Source organism: Protopterus annectens, chromosome 8.part0, assembly GCF_019279795.1.
Source record: "Protopterus annectens isolate FY-2018-M chromosome 8.part0, PAN1.0, whole genome shotgun sequence".
Taxonomy (NCBI): Eukaryota; Metazoa; Chordata; order Ceratodontiformes; family Protopteridae; genus Protopterus; species Protopterus annectens.
Genome location: NC_056741.1, coordinates 778071377 through 778088058, shown reverse-complemented (window position 1 = coordinate 778088058; position 16682 = coordinate 778071377). Strand labels below are relative to the sequence as shown.

At 37.5% G+C, this 16682-nt stretch overlaps 1 protein-coding gene across 2 annotated transcripts in view; it reads left to right on the top strand.

Moving 5' to 3' along the window:
* DENND1B (DENN domain containing 1B) overlaps positions 1-16682 on the top strand; it is a 3525330-nt gene that overhangs the window by 1955819 nt on the left and 1552829 nt on the right. For both annotated transcript variants that reach the window (XM_044080248.1, XM_044080247.1), the window contains exon 7: positions 10935-11015. In XM_044080248.1, coding sequence (XP_043936183.1) covers positions 10935-11015 — 81 coding nt within the window. The remainder of the gene's footprint in view (positions 1-10934; positions 11016-16682) is intronic.

Sequence of the window (16682 nt, the reverse complement as noted above, 5' to 3'; positions counted from 1 at the left end):
TAACTAAAGAGCAGAGTCAAAACTTCCAGTTCAGTTAATATTCTAGTAACACACAGTTAAAATAAATTTAATTACTGTATTTTTTTGAAAAAAAAAAGTGCAGATAAAGGTACTTCTCTTATACGTCCAGTTGAATACAGCAAGTTCTTAGCCGGCCAAAGCTGAGGTTTTTAAGCAGAAAATATTTCACACTGTACCACTTAAATAGGCAAGGACAGGAAATCAAAGAATGTAGCTACCCCCACACCTGTAATTACTAGCAAATAACAAAATTCAGGAAACACTGACTAACTTCCAGTTCGGTTAATATTCCTGCAACACACAGTTAAAATCAATTTAAATACTATATTTTTTTGAAAAAAAAAGTGCAGATAAAGGTACTTAAATTCTCTTATACGTCCAGTTGAATAAATGCTTAAATAAGAAAATGCTTACCTTGAGGCTTTTCTGATCTTCAAAAACATACACATTCGCACAATTGTATAAATTAACTGGTTCTAGATCAGTGACAACATTACTTTACTGGGGTTTAATGCCTGCCACTAGCTCAAGCACCCTGGTGAGAGTGGTTGAACTTCCATTGGGGTTGTGTCTGTATTCATTTGTAATCTCATCACATTATGGCTAATCCAACAAGATAATGACGTAGAATTACTGCATATCCTGGTATCTATAAACATGTTCACCTTTCATTATGATTGCTAAGTGTAGAACACCTTCCATTTCTCCCATAACTCATGGCACCTCACTAAGCAAATTAGAGTTCCTAAACTGTTGAATTTAACACATTCATTCATTCATTCATTCTGGGAGATTAAATTTTAGATCATATTTCTCCCTTGTCCCCTCCTTGTTCATTCCTTCACTCATTTCAATCCATACCACTGCCTATAATTTCCCAAGAACAACTCTTAAAAGTCCTCTCCAAAACCAAAAATACTAGTGTGTGGGTCTAGAAACATAGTAGGCTCTCTCCCTGCTTGCTTAAAGCACTGCATCATGATGATGTCTGTCTTGAATCTCTTCATAGTATCGCCATTAGGCATGTGCCTGAGGCCTGGAGGACAGCTGTCTTGATGCACCTTCCAGAAGGGATTTCCTTACTTCCTCCTTGGAGAAATAGACACCAGTTATCCTTCAAACAACTCAAAAACAAAACCAAAATACACACAGAGACGCTGTCTTTAGTGCTTTTGTTCTTTTAATACAGAACTTCTTCAGAAACCAATTATCCTTACTGGCATCATTTATAATGTAATGGAATGTATCATTATTGGTCTCATAATAATATTGTCTGCTTTCATTCCACTGGGTGTGACCAGTTTAGCTTTGTGAAAGGTAGGCTCTGCCTACTAAATCTGACAAACGTCTCTGAGAAAGTCAATGAAACACTGAATGACAGCAAATCAGTGCACACTGCCTATATGGACTTGGCCAATGTCTTTTATACTGTCCCACATGCAGTTTTATTGAGAACTTGACCCAATTAGATGCTAACCCTTACTCGCATAATCAGGGATGATGATAGACTGTCCTTGAAAAGGAAGGTCACCAGTGACATCAAACAGGGTTCTGTTTTTTGGAAACTTCTTCTCAACATATAATTCATTCATGCATGAGTTGATATGTAGGGTCTCTGGCTGAGTAGGTTTGCTGACCAGATGATATCCATATCTTTCAACAGGGCCTAGCCCACACAAACTCCTAGTGTTAAGACCACAGCCTTAAGCTTAATGCAAAGAATGTTTTCTTTACAAAGCAATAACACCCATGTGATGATGACCCCCCCCCCCAAAAAAAAAAAAATACTGTCAAAAGAGATTTAGGTACATTAACAAACTTCAAACTCTATTTTTCCCACCAAATATCTACTGTCATTTGGAAATCCTTCCACCAAGTGCAGTTATTAACTAACGGCATATCCTTCAGGTCCAGTAAAGTTATCATCCTATTTGTGTCCCTTTTTTATCAGACCCATTATAATGCCCACTTTGTCATGTATGTGCCCAGGAATATTGCCACACTAGAAAAAAAAAACTCAACACTTTCTTTCTAAAATAATATTAGATACAACTCCTGAAGATACACACACATCTAAATGTCTTCTTGCTGTACTCCATCTTCTACTGACTTCTATGAGGCAACCATTTAGTTTAGAAATCTGTGAATGACTGTGTCTTATATGTTCATCAATCAGGTAGTACCGACAAATCCTGTTCTAGGGTTTTAAATGTACATCATAACACCAAACCTGTTGGTGGAATAAAACCTCTGAAAGAAACTAAAGCCTCTGCAAGTATGGCAGCAGCAAGGACTCAAACAGAACCAATGTCAAAGCCAAAAATGATAAGACCAGCAGCTGTAGCATCAAGGTAATATTAAATATTTAATCCATTGGTAGTAAAAACTACATATCAGTCAGAGAAAGTAAGTGCACAAACAACAAACCGGTTTTGGCAAAAAAATAAGAATGCCTTCCTTAGTGTAAAGATCATGACATTTGGTACACTCCTTGTATAGTAAATTGTTAAGTCAATTAAGAACATGAGTTATAAATGCTCATTGAGTCCAGGAGGGAATAATCCCCTAAGTTTAATAATGCATTTCTTCTCTTTTTTGTTCAGGATGTCATGCCAGCCCAATTTGTTGGATCTGGGAGCTTTAATTTTATCAATAATAATAAAATTGAAAGAAGCACTTGGATGTGAAAGAGTATGTTTGTACATTGCATTGGTCATTTTGCCATTTCTGATTTCACTAAGATGTTCCCCCACCCTAAATTTTACAGGACGTGAAGTTTGTCCGACATAAAATGCTGAAACAATGGCATGTGGCCAAATATATATCCCAATCAGATTGGCAGTTGGCAAAAAATGATAAATCAAAAACCTGACTGGTATTCTGACTAGAGAATGATTTAGATTTAACAAACTTGGGACAATAAGACCAGTGACTGCAGGGGAAACAGCCTACTAATCTATACCCTAAAAGAGTAGTTTGTGACAAAGAAGTATCGGGCAGAGAATGCTTGTAGTGATTAAAAAATGAAGTTACATTTTTGCCTTTCCTGAAAGTGAAAGAACACTTGGTTGGTAAAATATCAGAAAGCGTTTGGTCAGCCAACAACATATTCCAGTGGCGATTGACACTATGAATTAATGAAACAGTATTTCTGCCATATGTAATAATGAAACGGATGTCAGAACCATCATTAGAATGTGTGTCTTTATATTCGAGAAGTTCATCCCTGGAACAAGCCATCAACCGAATGGGAGACCCTATATACATAACCAGCCCCATAGCCCCTGTCCTTGACTCTCATAATCAAATCATGTTTGTAAGTATTGTAAGTCTCTGTTTCAGAGCAGATATGTTTACCTTGAATGAACTGGGATTTCGGAATATTTTGACAAACATGAGGAGGATGAAAGCTGGTGGCGTGGAGGAGGGAGTTGTACTGGGGGAATTTACGGTGAACCTGAGTGGAAAGGGTATTCTCAATATTTTTAGTTATATTGACATCCAAAAAATGATGTTATTTAAATCATAATAGACAATAAATTCAATGCCCCATTTATTTTCGTTAAGATAATCCATAAATTCATGTAAATATTCAGCATCCGACCTCCACACCAACCAGCAGTTATCCAAATACCTCCTCCAAATGTCGATTTCATCAAGGTAAGGATTATGTAATGGATCATAAATAATCTGCTCCTCCACATAAGCCATGAATAAATCGGCATAAATTGGTGCAAAAGAAGTGCCCATGGCTGTGCCCTTACTCTGAAGAAAACATTCGTCTTGATAGAAAAAGACGTTTTTGGTAAGGGCATGTTCACAAAGGATGATGAGAAAAGTGTTGAAACCAGGTTGGTAAAGTTCGGATTTGTATAGCCAATGTTAGAGTGCATCTATACCAGCCCAATGTGGTATATTGGTATATAGTGCTTTTACATCCAATGTGCAGAGCAACCAACCTGGTTCCAACTGTGTATCCGAATTTATTCTCAGGAACTGCGTGGTATCCTGTATTCGGGAACGTACCCATTTGAGAAGGGGCCTGAGGTATCTGGTTAGAAAGATGGAAAGGGGTTCCGTTAATGAATTTCTGCCTGATGTTACAATAGGTCTACCTGGGGGATTGGTAACATCTTTGTGTATTTTAGGAAAAAATATACATATTGATGTGCTGGTTCATTCATAGTAAGATGTAAAGTGATTTGCGAAATTATCCCCTCATCTTTAGCTGATAGTAAAATTCATCAATCTGTTTCTTAAAAAGTTGAGTACGATCAATGGCCAAGTGTGAATAATATCTGCCATCCAAAAGTTGTTTGCCTCATTGTGGTATTGGGTCCAATCTTGAACCACAACAGCACCCCCTTTATCAGCCATTAAAATAACTAGCTGATGGTTATTGGTCAACTGTGAAATCACCTCCATGTCTGCCCTGGATATGTTGTTTGATTTCACCCTAGTTTCTTTGGCATGAAAATGTAGATTTTTGAAAATAGATTTCTGAAATAGTGTGTGTCATGCATAGGTGGCATGAAAGTCGACATATGATATCTAAATTCCTGTCGAACATTTGTGGTTTCTTTATCCTGAAAAAACATTTTTAAATTCAAATTTCTACAAAACCTCAACACATCGTCCTCAAAACTGTCCTCAGACACAAAAAAAACAGGGATGAATGAAAGACCTTTATTGAGTATATTAATCTCAGCTTCAGTAAGGGTATAAAAGGAAATGTTACATACATTTATTGTTTCATGGTAATCATTCTCAACAACATCCCGATTGATGTTTCCTCTGTCCCCTTCTACATTTGGTCCTAAAGGGACACTAGTGTTGGTGCTTTTGTGAGCTGGTGAGCGTGTAGGACCAGAGATATCTGGTTCGTAACTGGAGGAAGAATCTTCCCCAGTAGTATCTGGACCAGACCATGATGATTTTTTATGGATGGAGCATGGCCGCTTACTCTTGGCCAGGTTTTTAGGCTGCTGTACAAAACAAACCCTTTTTGTATTATCCCGATTGAAGGGGTCACCCCTTTCATAGTCATCCAGATCTCTGAGGAATTTCTTCCTCTTCCTTTCCTTTAACTGTTCCTCAAGTTTCAATAAGTCAGTACTTAGTGCTTTAAAGCAAGTCTTGTATTCTGATTTGCCCTCGAATCTGATAATGCACTGTACAAACATACTCTTTCACATCCAAGTGCTTGTTTCAATTTTATTATTATTGATAAAATTAAAGTTCCTAGACCCAACAAATCGGGCTGGCATGACATCCTGAACAAAAAAGAGAAGAAAGGGATTATTAAACTTGGTAGATTATTCCCTCCTGGACTTAACGAGCATTTATAACTCATGTTCTTAATTGACTGATTGAATTAATTTACTATATAAGGAGTGTACCAAATGTCATGATCTTTACACTGAGGAAGGCATTCTTATTTTTTTACTGAAACCGGTTTGTTGTTTGTGCACTTACTTTCTCTGATTGATATGTAGTTTTTACTATGAAAGGATTAAATATTTAATATTACCTTGATGCTACAGCTGAATCCGCGGTGGTGGTGCTGCGGTAGCGTTGTCACCTCACAGTAAGACACTGACTGGTTCGACTCTCAGCTAGAGCGTCTTCTGTGTGGAGACATGCGTGAATGGGCGTACCTTCGTTGAAGGTTGTGCATTAGGGCTGGCAACTCAGCATGTAAAAATCAACTGCCAATCATTAGTGGACTGGAGTTCTGCTGTGGCGACCCCTAACCGGGAAAAGCCAAAAGACACAACAACAACAACCACCTTGATGCTACAGCTGCTGGTCTTATCATTTTTGGAATAAAACCTATCTCAAGGGATCCCTTACCAATGGGATAAGCTGTCTTCTTATTAAATAAAGTAGCTCCTTCTCTTTAAATCCAATCTAGATAAGTAGATTGCAGATCTGTAAATGCAACACTGGATCTGTAAATTCAAGAGTGCTCTACCTCCTCAGACCCTTATGGCTAGAGACAAAGCAGTTAATGGGAATTGTAGTGGTTAAGCTTCTACAGGTCTGCTGAACTGATAGCATAGTATTCACCTATGAACATTGAGGAGTTGACCTATGTTTCCAGGAGATAATTTTGACAATCTGCCAGCTGTAGGGATTCACATTGTCATTGTTATAACCTTCTTCCCAGGTGTATTCATCCATCTCTGGCTTTATGTACCTTAGAGCTAGTAGACAGTCAGACACTTATGGATTGCATGGGTCCCCTTCAGTTTGCCAACATTCCAGAATGCTGACAACCATATGGCCGACACCATATGGTCGAAATTCAGAATGCCGACAATGCAGAACCGGCATCTCACTATAGTGCGGAATGAAAAGATTTCCATTCCTGCCCTGTAGTGTGATCTCGGAGTTGGTATATTAAAGTTACGGGGTGGGGGTGCAAGGGGGTGTAGCCCCCCCCTACTAACAGTTAAAAGGAAATTTTATTTTCCTTTTTTATGGACCTCTCACAATGTCGGTATTCTGAATGTCGATCATATGGTGTCGGCCATATGGTTGTCGGCATTCTGGAATGTCCGTGTTGTGTAGGGGATCCGGATTGCATGCAAAGTGTCATTTGTGGTAGCTGATAAGATGCATGTTGAAGTGCATCACTGGTCATTTTGAGATCCTTCCATATCACAGCTTCAGCTGAGAAAGAAATTAAGTGTATTGCTTGGATGGAGCTGCACACAGTCTTCTTGGATAGGTTTTGGTAATAAGTGTGGATTCATATAAGTATACTTTTTAAACTGTAAATTTAGTAAAGTAAGCATACTTTTCAGACTGGAATTTAGTGTGGCCATTAAAGCCTGATTGGTGTGGGAACACTTTTTGCTTACATATTTAAGCAAAGAAATCTGATTATCTCCACAACATAAAATTAAGGGCTGTTTAACACTTGGTTAATCTCTGGTTTGTTGTAGATAAATTATTTGACTTTTTGTAAGTTAATATTTTGTTTCTTTAGATTAATCTCTCTTGTTAAAAGTAACTAATAGGTCTCTGGGGTCAAAGATAGTTTCAGTTAGAAGGAAACTGTACTTCCATAATTAGCGGCCTAGTTAGAAGTGTATTTTACTGAACTGCTTACTGAATGGATTATTGTTAGTTTCTTAAAGCTATATATCATTGCCCCTGGAATTTAGTGTGGCCATTAAGACTTGATTAGTGTGAGAGCACTTTCTGCATACGTAGTTAAAGAAAGCTAGCTTCTGATTATCTCCATAACAGAAAATTAAGAACTGCCTCTTGCAGCTTGAATTTTTCAACAGTCCTCCCACCCTTTTCCTGTCTTGGTTTTAAAAGGTCTCTCTTTTCTTCCCCTTATGGTAATTTGACTTCCAAGTCCCTTCTTCCACTCTTTCATTCCTATTGTATGTTGTGTAAGGTATTTATATACTTTTTCCACCCACCATTCTAGGAGACCCACCCTCCTTTAAAACCAAATCCTTAACTCGCTCAAGCCTATAATGCCATTTTTGTATAACTCCAGTTCACACCCATACCTCTTTATAGTGTCCAGTCCTTTTTTGGGCCTGACTTCATTAACCAAGTGACTTATCAGCTAATAATAGCCTGTATTAGAAAGTGCAAAGAGTTATTAACAAAATGGCAACAAGATTGTTTATCTAGGAAGTCCTGCACCAGAGAAATGAATCGGTCACTTATTGTTCATATTTGTATATTTATGCTCATATTTTCATACCTGAAAGCCCTACATGTTATTGAGGTTGTAGTGTGAAATGGCAATGGTAGAAGACAGGAAAATTATTTGTAGTGTACATTTATGTCACACTATAACTGATATATTACTACTTGTCTATTATTAATTACAAAAATAAGCAATATTTCCATATGTACTTAGTGCTTCAAAAAACAAGTGACTTACACACTTTTGTATGACATCAAGTGAAGCCTTAAATGTTCTTGAAGAAAACCGCCTTTGATATTTGCACTGTAAGCTGCACATTTTTAGAGATGTCCAATGTTATTTATATTGCTAATTATACAATTAAGCATATGTTTTTATAGTTCTGTAAATATCTCCATAATCATACACTCAGAGGAATTTCTGATTGTCATGTGAAATCTTATATCTGGTTAACAAAAATTTTCCAACAGTACACTTTCCAAGATATGCTAATTTATTTGGGAAAGCTTAGTAAAAATTTAATTTAGGGTTTGCATGTATTACATTAAAACATTTTTGAAAAGACTATGAATGCACTGACTGTTACCAGTGTAAGGAATATGTCTTCCTGATAATATTGAGTTACAGTTTTAATAGCTTTTATTGTTCACAAAATACTTACAACTGTTTATCTTAGGCTTTTTAAGTTAATTTTAAAGAAAATGCTCTGTAATGCAAGAAGTGTGTAGGTTGCTAGAGATGAGTTATTCCACACCACATAGGTGTTAATCATTTAAACCATATTAGCCTATCTGAATACAGGACCGAACAACATGGATATGCATTTTCCAAATGTCTCTTAACTATGGGCATCCTTAGACAATGTGGCAGTTGTCTCATGTTTCTTTGGAGGCAAAAACTTCACTTATAAACAAGGTTGTGAAGAACACACACAATACATCCTTCACACATGCTGCTGCTCACACACACAGATCATCTTATGCTGAGGCACTTAAAATAAACATCTCCAAACTTCAAAGACCTCCTAAGCCATCTAATGACAACACCTTTCCTCAGCAATCTTTAAAGCACACACCAAGAGTGACACCAAACACCACACATAAGCTTACACCCAGTGGGCCGCAAAAAAGAAGCCCATAAGGTGAGCAAGCAAGAACTTTTATCTAATACTCTTGTCATTCAGGATTCCATTGTATGATGCACAGATGCCTCCCTCACCAGGTTAGACAAAGTGAAGATAACTGTTAGATACTTCTCTGTCAGGGTTGCCAGATTTCCAACTGGCCAGGTAGGGCCAAAAAAAGTCTTTCACAGCAAGTGAAGACTAAAAAAAAAAAAAAAAAAAGTCTTCCACGCTAGGTCTTTAATGCGGAACATCAGAGTTCCGCATTAAACAAAAGTAGCTCTGTGTTTATTTATTTTTTTTAAATAAATAAACATGGAGTTACTTCTGTTTAATGCGAAACATCGCAGTTCTGCATTAAACAGAAGTAGCTCTGTTTTGCGATTTTTTTGATTGGCCCGTATACCATTATATGGGCCAATCAAAAATCGCTAAACACGGAGCTACTTCTGTTTAATGCGGAACTGCAATGTTCCGCATTAAACACAAGAAGCTCTGTGTTTAGCGATTTTTGATTGGCCCGTATGCCGGTATACGGGCCAGTCAAAAAAAAAAAAAAAACAAAGCAGGGGCTGCCCGAGATTTAAACCGGCAGTGCGGGACTCTGGATCAGGCTGCTGATCCCAGGACAGTCCCGCCCAAATAAGGATGTCTGGCAACCCCGGTAAGAGGAGAGGACAACCATTTTCAAAGTAGACAGTTCCCTGATGATTGTCTCATGTTATTGCCTTTTGTTATGCCCACCATAATGATCCACTTCCAGGCAGTGCCCAGCCCACACCACAAGGGCTTTGGCTTCGTTGGTGGCTTTCACAAAATAGGGGGACTCTAAAAGTGTTTCAGTGGCACAAACCTGGTCCGTTGTACACACTTTTACAAAGCACTGCAAACTGAATTCCTTCTCTGGGTACAGAACAGGCATTGCTAGGGCCATATTCAATGGGCTTCTGGAGTCTTATTTATTGGCCTCCTCACTTTTTATCCTTTTCTTCCTTAAGCTATGGTAATCTATCCATATAGCTACAACAGTGTTCTGTGTTTGAACATAGTACAGCTATATAAGTGAAACTTACCATATTAGTAGATATTATAATAGACCACTGTTGCATTAGCCCACCCTTCCCCCAGCCATCTTTGTTGCTTGCATTTTCTTTTTGTTTGTTTGATGTTGCCAGGGTGTGGACTTGTCCCCCCTTATTTGCATATAGTTACTGTTTGGTTTTTTTTTCTCCTAGCTTTGCTTTTCAGAGCTCTTGCCTTCCTCCTGGGAAAAAAAACATCTTTGAAGCTTTTTTAGGAAGCTCTGCTAAAGCTCCTGACAGAGCAATGTGGAATACTCTTAGCTTTTGAAAGCTGTCCTGTTGCTAGGAGGATAGGACCCAAATAGCTTAGGCCACTGAAACAGTGACCTGTTAAATCATGTACTGTTATGGTAAGTTTTAATTGCACAACTGTACTTTTCATATAAAAATTTGCTACATTTCAAAGTGAAGTACTGCCAAGAAAAAAATATTTTGGTGTGTGTGTGTGTGTGTGTATATATATATATATATATATATATATATATATATATATATATATATATATATATATATATATATATGGATGATGCCAAGGTTGCAATCTGTTAAGTTTGATAATGTACTGCACTTGCTATCTCAGCATCTCTGTGTTTTTGATAAAGTTTGATATTATTGGCGTTCAATGTTTTCATTCCTCCTCATTGCATAACTTCAGTCTTTAATACTGCTGTTCAAAGTAGTGGACTAAGGAAGGTTTGATTTTATGTCATGGAACCATAATTACGTGAATATTTGCACACAGACACACACACACACACAAACATATATATACATATATATATATATATATATATATATATATATATATATATATATATATATATATACACACACACACACACACACACACACACACACACACACACGTGGGTATATGTGCGTGTGTGCATGCGCGCACAAAGGAAAGGTCAAGCTTATTAAATCTGTTGAATAAATCTGGAAATTTTCTCATTGGACTGTGTTTCATTTCTTTGAAGTTTGTTTGTTTTGAGTTCACATTTAAAAGCCTTTATTTTGTTTTCTGCTGCAGGAAAATGAGTTGAATGACCTGCTACAACATCTGTATGATCACCCACTGCCAAAGCCAAATACTCCCCTCAGTCTCAGTGTGGTAGGTATCTTTGCACCAGCACACATTGCTGTGATTAATGAGAAAAACTGCTTGGAGTCTAAACTAGGCTTGAACTGGCTGTTTGGTATATCTGTAAATTGTAGAACTCGTAGTGTATAATTTATGTTTTTTCTGCTGTATTTTTCTTTATTTCTTCCTAATGTCCACCTGTAGTTGAACGTGTGTGAAGTCATGCCTTTAAAATCCGCATGCTGGTATGCGACACTTCCACGAAATTTTACATGTCTTCCTTAATATTCAGTTTCATAGTGATTTTCTGCAACTGTTGCTTTTATTATATACACATTTTTGTTCCAAGCTATGCAATGCTCAACTTTGTTACTGTAAAATTTAATAAATACATTGGAGAATTCCACTAAACAAACACAAAATTATACAATTGGCATTTGTTGAAATGCAGAGGCCACATGATCTAACATAGATTTTGCTAGAGAAATGGAATCTTAAAAGGCTGCATCCTGCCACACTCAGAATATAAGGTGAGTTTCCTGTTCATTCTTCACAGGATTATAGAAACATAGCAAATACAAGGCTTCTGGGTATAATGGCCATTTACTCATTTAATTGTGCCCACCCTTAGACCTCACCCTTCTTCATGGAGGGACTGTCCAGATTGGCCAAAAGTGAATTTGTGAATACCCATTCAGTTATATAGCTCCTGTATGAAGAAAGATAATGTATCAAACATTTGTAGGATTATTTGATTTATGAAGATATAGTTGTTGGATTATTGGATCCCTAACAGTCCAGAACACAATACCCAGACTGCCCTTAAGGAGTCTGTAGTTTACTGAATACAGGGACAGTGCTTCCAGTCTCTCCCGGTAGCTCAGGTTCTTTATGCCATGTAATCTTTTTTATGAACCTCAGTTGTCTGTCTAGTTGTTTAATATGTTTACTGAGATACAGCCCAAAAGGGGTAGTGCACTCTATGGTGGACCTAATCAATGTGGAATACAAGGTGATGAGGATTATTATAGCTCTGGATGATAATCCTTTTGTGATCAGCTGAGTTAAGTAGAAGGACCTTTAAACCACAGTTTCAATGTGATGATCAGAGGTGAGTGGAATTATTTACCTATGTTTCCAGGTCTCTGACTACAACCTTATTTTGGAGTGGGGTATTGTTTCTAATGAAGGATCACTTACCAAATACAGTAACATTGCACATTTTAACATTTAATTTGAGCCTATTTTTCATTCACCAGTTATTAACAAGTGCAAGCAAGGTGGATTGTATGTGTATCAGGAGGGAACTTGAAGATGACTCTCCATTTGCAGTCATCTGCAATCTTAGTTAATCGTAGATTATTTGTGATTTGGAGATCCAAAAAGTAGATGCTGATTAGTAGAGGTCCCAGCACAGAACTTTGAAGTACACTACTGGTCATCCTCATGCTCTCAGAGGACTCCTCCACCACCCTATGTGGGTTCTGTCTGTCATCCAGTTTGCTCTCCATCTTACCACACAGTGATCAATTTCAGGTGCAGTTAGGTTGTTGATTATTTTAACTAACAATGATGCCACTGTGGACCTCAACTGCACAACAATAAACTGATAAAATAAAAAATGCAGAAATGAGGTGGCTAAAAGCAGTAAATATGATTTAATACCAGGTAAGCACTTTCACATCAACGATGCTTCTTCAGACCATGGTTTGTGTCAACAGCCACTGAGTTTGCTTATTGTGTTCTTAGTGTTTCTTGTTAAATGGATATGCCTTTTTTGTTCACTAGACCACAGGGACAGATCCATTTGAGAGGCACAGGAGCAGGTCTACCAGTGCATGCTTAGTGCTATGTATCAGGCAACCAGGTATATTATTCGGTCCCAGAGTGGATGTGAAATTGGCAATGAGATGCAAACTTCAAAACAAGTAGAGTACTTCATTATATCTAGTATTGCTATATACAGATGAATGGAGGTTGTGTCTCACTTTTCATTGAGGATTTCATCCCTTTCAAAATGATATCCAATGACCGACCTAATAAGCTCATTAAACTTTCATCTTACACTAGGTAAATCGGACTTTCAACTTATAACTTGTTACCAGTCTACTTCCTTGGCTCCACGAGATCATAAGTTCCTGGCATTTCCACCCCTATCACAGATGGATCTTTAATCCTCAGTGACTTCAACTGCTCTTCCATAGACTGCATTAGTAACATTGGGTATGCATAGTGTTTCTTAGATTGGGTGAACAAGAATTCCCTGGATTAAATTGTTCATAACCCCACCAGGCTAATAATGTCCTTGACCTCACAAACTTGGCTCCAGCATGCTCCTATCCATGGTAGTCTCTCAGTTGTTAAATCTAATCACCAACTGGAAACCTTTACCCTCACAACATCCTTTCCCCTGGTTTACCAACACCACCATCATAAAGAATCTTTAGAAAAGTTGAACTTTTAAAATTGTACAACAAAATCGGAAAATTCCATCATGATACCCACAAAATGGAACTGGGAACAGCAACCACATTTTTCAGGGTTCTCTGTGCATATTTAGATTAATGTATTTTAGGGCTATCCTCACTAGGACCAAATACAGGGGCAAATTCGATAACAGTCTTCCTGGTGGTCAGTAGATATAAATAAACTTTACAACAGATGGAAGAAATTGTAGTGCCAAAATCCCTCTCACAATGAGAATATAAAATGTCTCACCAAGAAACATTATGAACAGCAAAGCCTCACATGACTATAGGATAGCTACTGAGGCTATGGATAATTATAAGACCTTCTTCAGCTACATTAGAAAACTAAGTAATAACTCACTTCACTGCTTAGAACTTGTCAAAAATGGCACCCCTTTTAAATCCTAATGATTTCAGCAACATATTGCCTAACATTTTTACTGCAAATTCTTCCTCCAAAACTGTCATTCCCACCCCAGACATACCCAAGTCACCCTCTCACTGTCTCCAAGGGCTGTATACTTGAAGTGCTCTCCAAGACCAAAAATGCTTCTTCTTCAATATGTCCAAATAACATATCAGGTTGTCTTATAAATAGTGTCAAGTTGGCTGTTGCTGATCCCCTCCTTGAAATGTTCAGCTTAAGCCTTATAATAGATTGTTACCAAAAAGTGGTGCACTGCGGTGATGATACCCCTTCATAGGAGTGGCCCCACCACAGGCCCAAGTTTATGCAGACCCATTAGCCTTAACAGTCTTATCTGAAAAACTATGGAACACACCACCACTGACCTCATAAACCAGAGCATTACAAATTTAATCAGGCTCGACATGCAACAATTTGGATTTATTAAAGGCAGGTCATGCCTTATCAGTCTTGTGAACTTTTTTGAAAAGGTCATGCAAGCTGTGGGCATTGGTCACACTGTTCACACTGCCTACCTAGATTTAGCTAGATGAACAAGTAAAAAAGCCAGCACCCAGGAGGATCCAAACAAAATAATTTTTATTTCCAACTGAAACTAGACCGGTTTGAGCGACAAGGCTTTCGCCAGTAGTATATTAAGCCATAGTGGTGGATCTTAGTCTTATATAGCTGTCATAAACGAGACCCATGACATCACTTCCTGTCTTTAAACAGCAACAATTGAATGCAAAAAAATAAAAATGTTAACAATACATTTGAATATTCATATTCATAAGTTAGGGCTTGTATACAAAATGAATATCAAAGAAACAGGTCTAACAAAATCATAATGATAAAGATATATATCTGAACATAATAATACCATGAAACAACAACCTGAATTATTACACAAAAAATATTTGACACAAAGGATATGTAAAATCATGTCCTGTATAGTGCATCTGAATACAGATGTACCTGTAGCACAATAGTATAATGAAATGCAAGAAGTTATATGGTTATACATAATCTAACATATGCTGAAAACATGAAATTATAATCATAATTTGTCATTTAATCCCGGTGGGAAGAGACCACCAAGTTTAATAATCCATCTCTTTTCTTTAGCATTTAAAATTTCATGCCAACCTGTTTTAAATGATCGATTCCCGGTAATGCAGTCAATAATAACAAAAGAAAATTTAGCTGTCTGATGCTTGATGGAATGTCTATATAGTGCATTAGTCAATCTCTTATTTCTAATATCTCCAAGATGTTCCGAAATCCTGATGCGAAATTGTCTGGATGTTTGGCCAATGTAAAATGCCTGGCATGTGCATGTTGCAAGATATATTATCCAGTCCGAGCTGCAATTGCCAAAAAACTGAATATCGTATATTTGTCCAGTGTTTTTACTGGTAAAACTAGTTGACTTAAAAATGTAACTACACAAACTGCAGTGTCCACATGGGTAAATGCCTGTAAGTTTGTCACCAGTGAGTGTCCTTTGTATAAACTGATCCTGCATGTCTCTAGTTCTTTTATAATGAGAAAATAATGAGCCTAGTGTTTTGCCTTTTCTATATGAAAAGTAGCATCGTTCTCCCAAGTAATCAGACAATAAAGGATGTGAATAAAGTATGTGCCAATGGTTGTTGATAATGTTAACTAAATGCCCACTATTTCTGCCATAGGTCGTGACAAATCTGCATAGGTCAAAATCCTGGTTTTTAGAGCGGACGTTATATTGAAGAAGAGAATCCCTGGATTTAGCATGACTGAATTGGATAGCTGAATCAATAATTTGAGGGGCATAACCCCTGGACAGAAATCTATTGGTTAGATCCATTTGTTCATTATTGAAATCGTCCGTAGAAGAACAAATTCTTTTAATACGCACAAATTGAGATTTGGGTATATTCCTGATAATATGTTTCGGATGATGACTTGCCGCATGTAATAGAGTATTGTACTGTGGGAACTTTCTGTGAATAGACGTTTTGAGTGTATTGTCTGACTGCCTTGTCAAGTGAACATCCAAAAAGTTGATTTCATTCAGATTATACTCCACAGTAAATTCAATACCCCAGACGTTACTATTCAAATGTTCAATAAATTCCTGGAGGTATTCCTGACCCCCTTTCCATACTAACCAACAGTCGTCCAGGTATCTCCTCCATATATTCATATCTGGTAGATATATATTGTGCATGGGATCATAAATGATTTGTTCCTCAATGTATCCCATAAAGAGGTCGGCATAAATGGTTGCAAAAGATGCACCCATAGCTGTCCCTTGTAGCTGCCAATAACATTCCTGTTGGAAATAAAAGACATTCTTGGTAAGGATATGCTCCACCATACATAACAATAATGTATTCATCCCAGGGGGGTACAAGTTAGATCTATTTAACCAAAAATCCAAGGCCATAAGGCCAGCCCAATGTGGGATGCTGGTATATAAGGAGGACACATCAAGAGTACACATTAACCAAGCTGGCTCCAGTTGAGTTTCAGAAACAATCTGCAAAAATTCAGTCGTATCCTGGATTCTGGCCCGAACATGTGATAATAGAGTTTGAGTTTATCCGTTAGAAACACAGATATAGGTTCAGTAAGTGACCTGATACCAGAGACAATTGGTCTACCTGGAGGCTGGTGACTGGACTTATGAATTTTGGGAAGTAAATATAGTTGTTGTTTGGCAGGATCCTTAACCGTCAAATGTGTTTTTGTTTTTTCAGAGATGATACCGGATTCTACTGCTTGTTCCAAAAATTCATTAATCTCTAGTTGGAAACTAGGTGTAGGATCAATAACCAT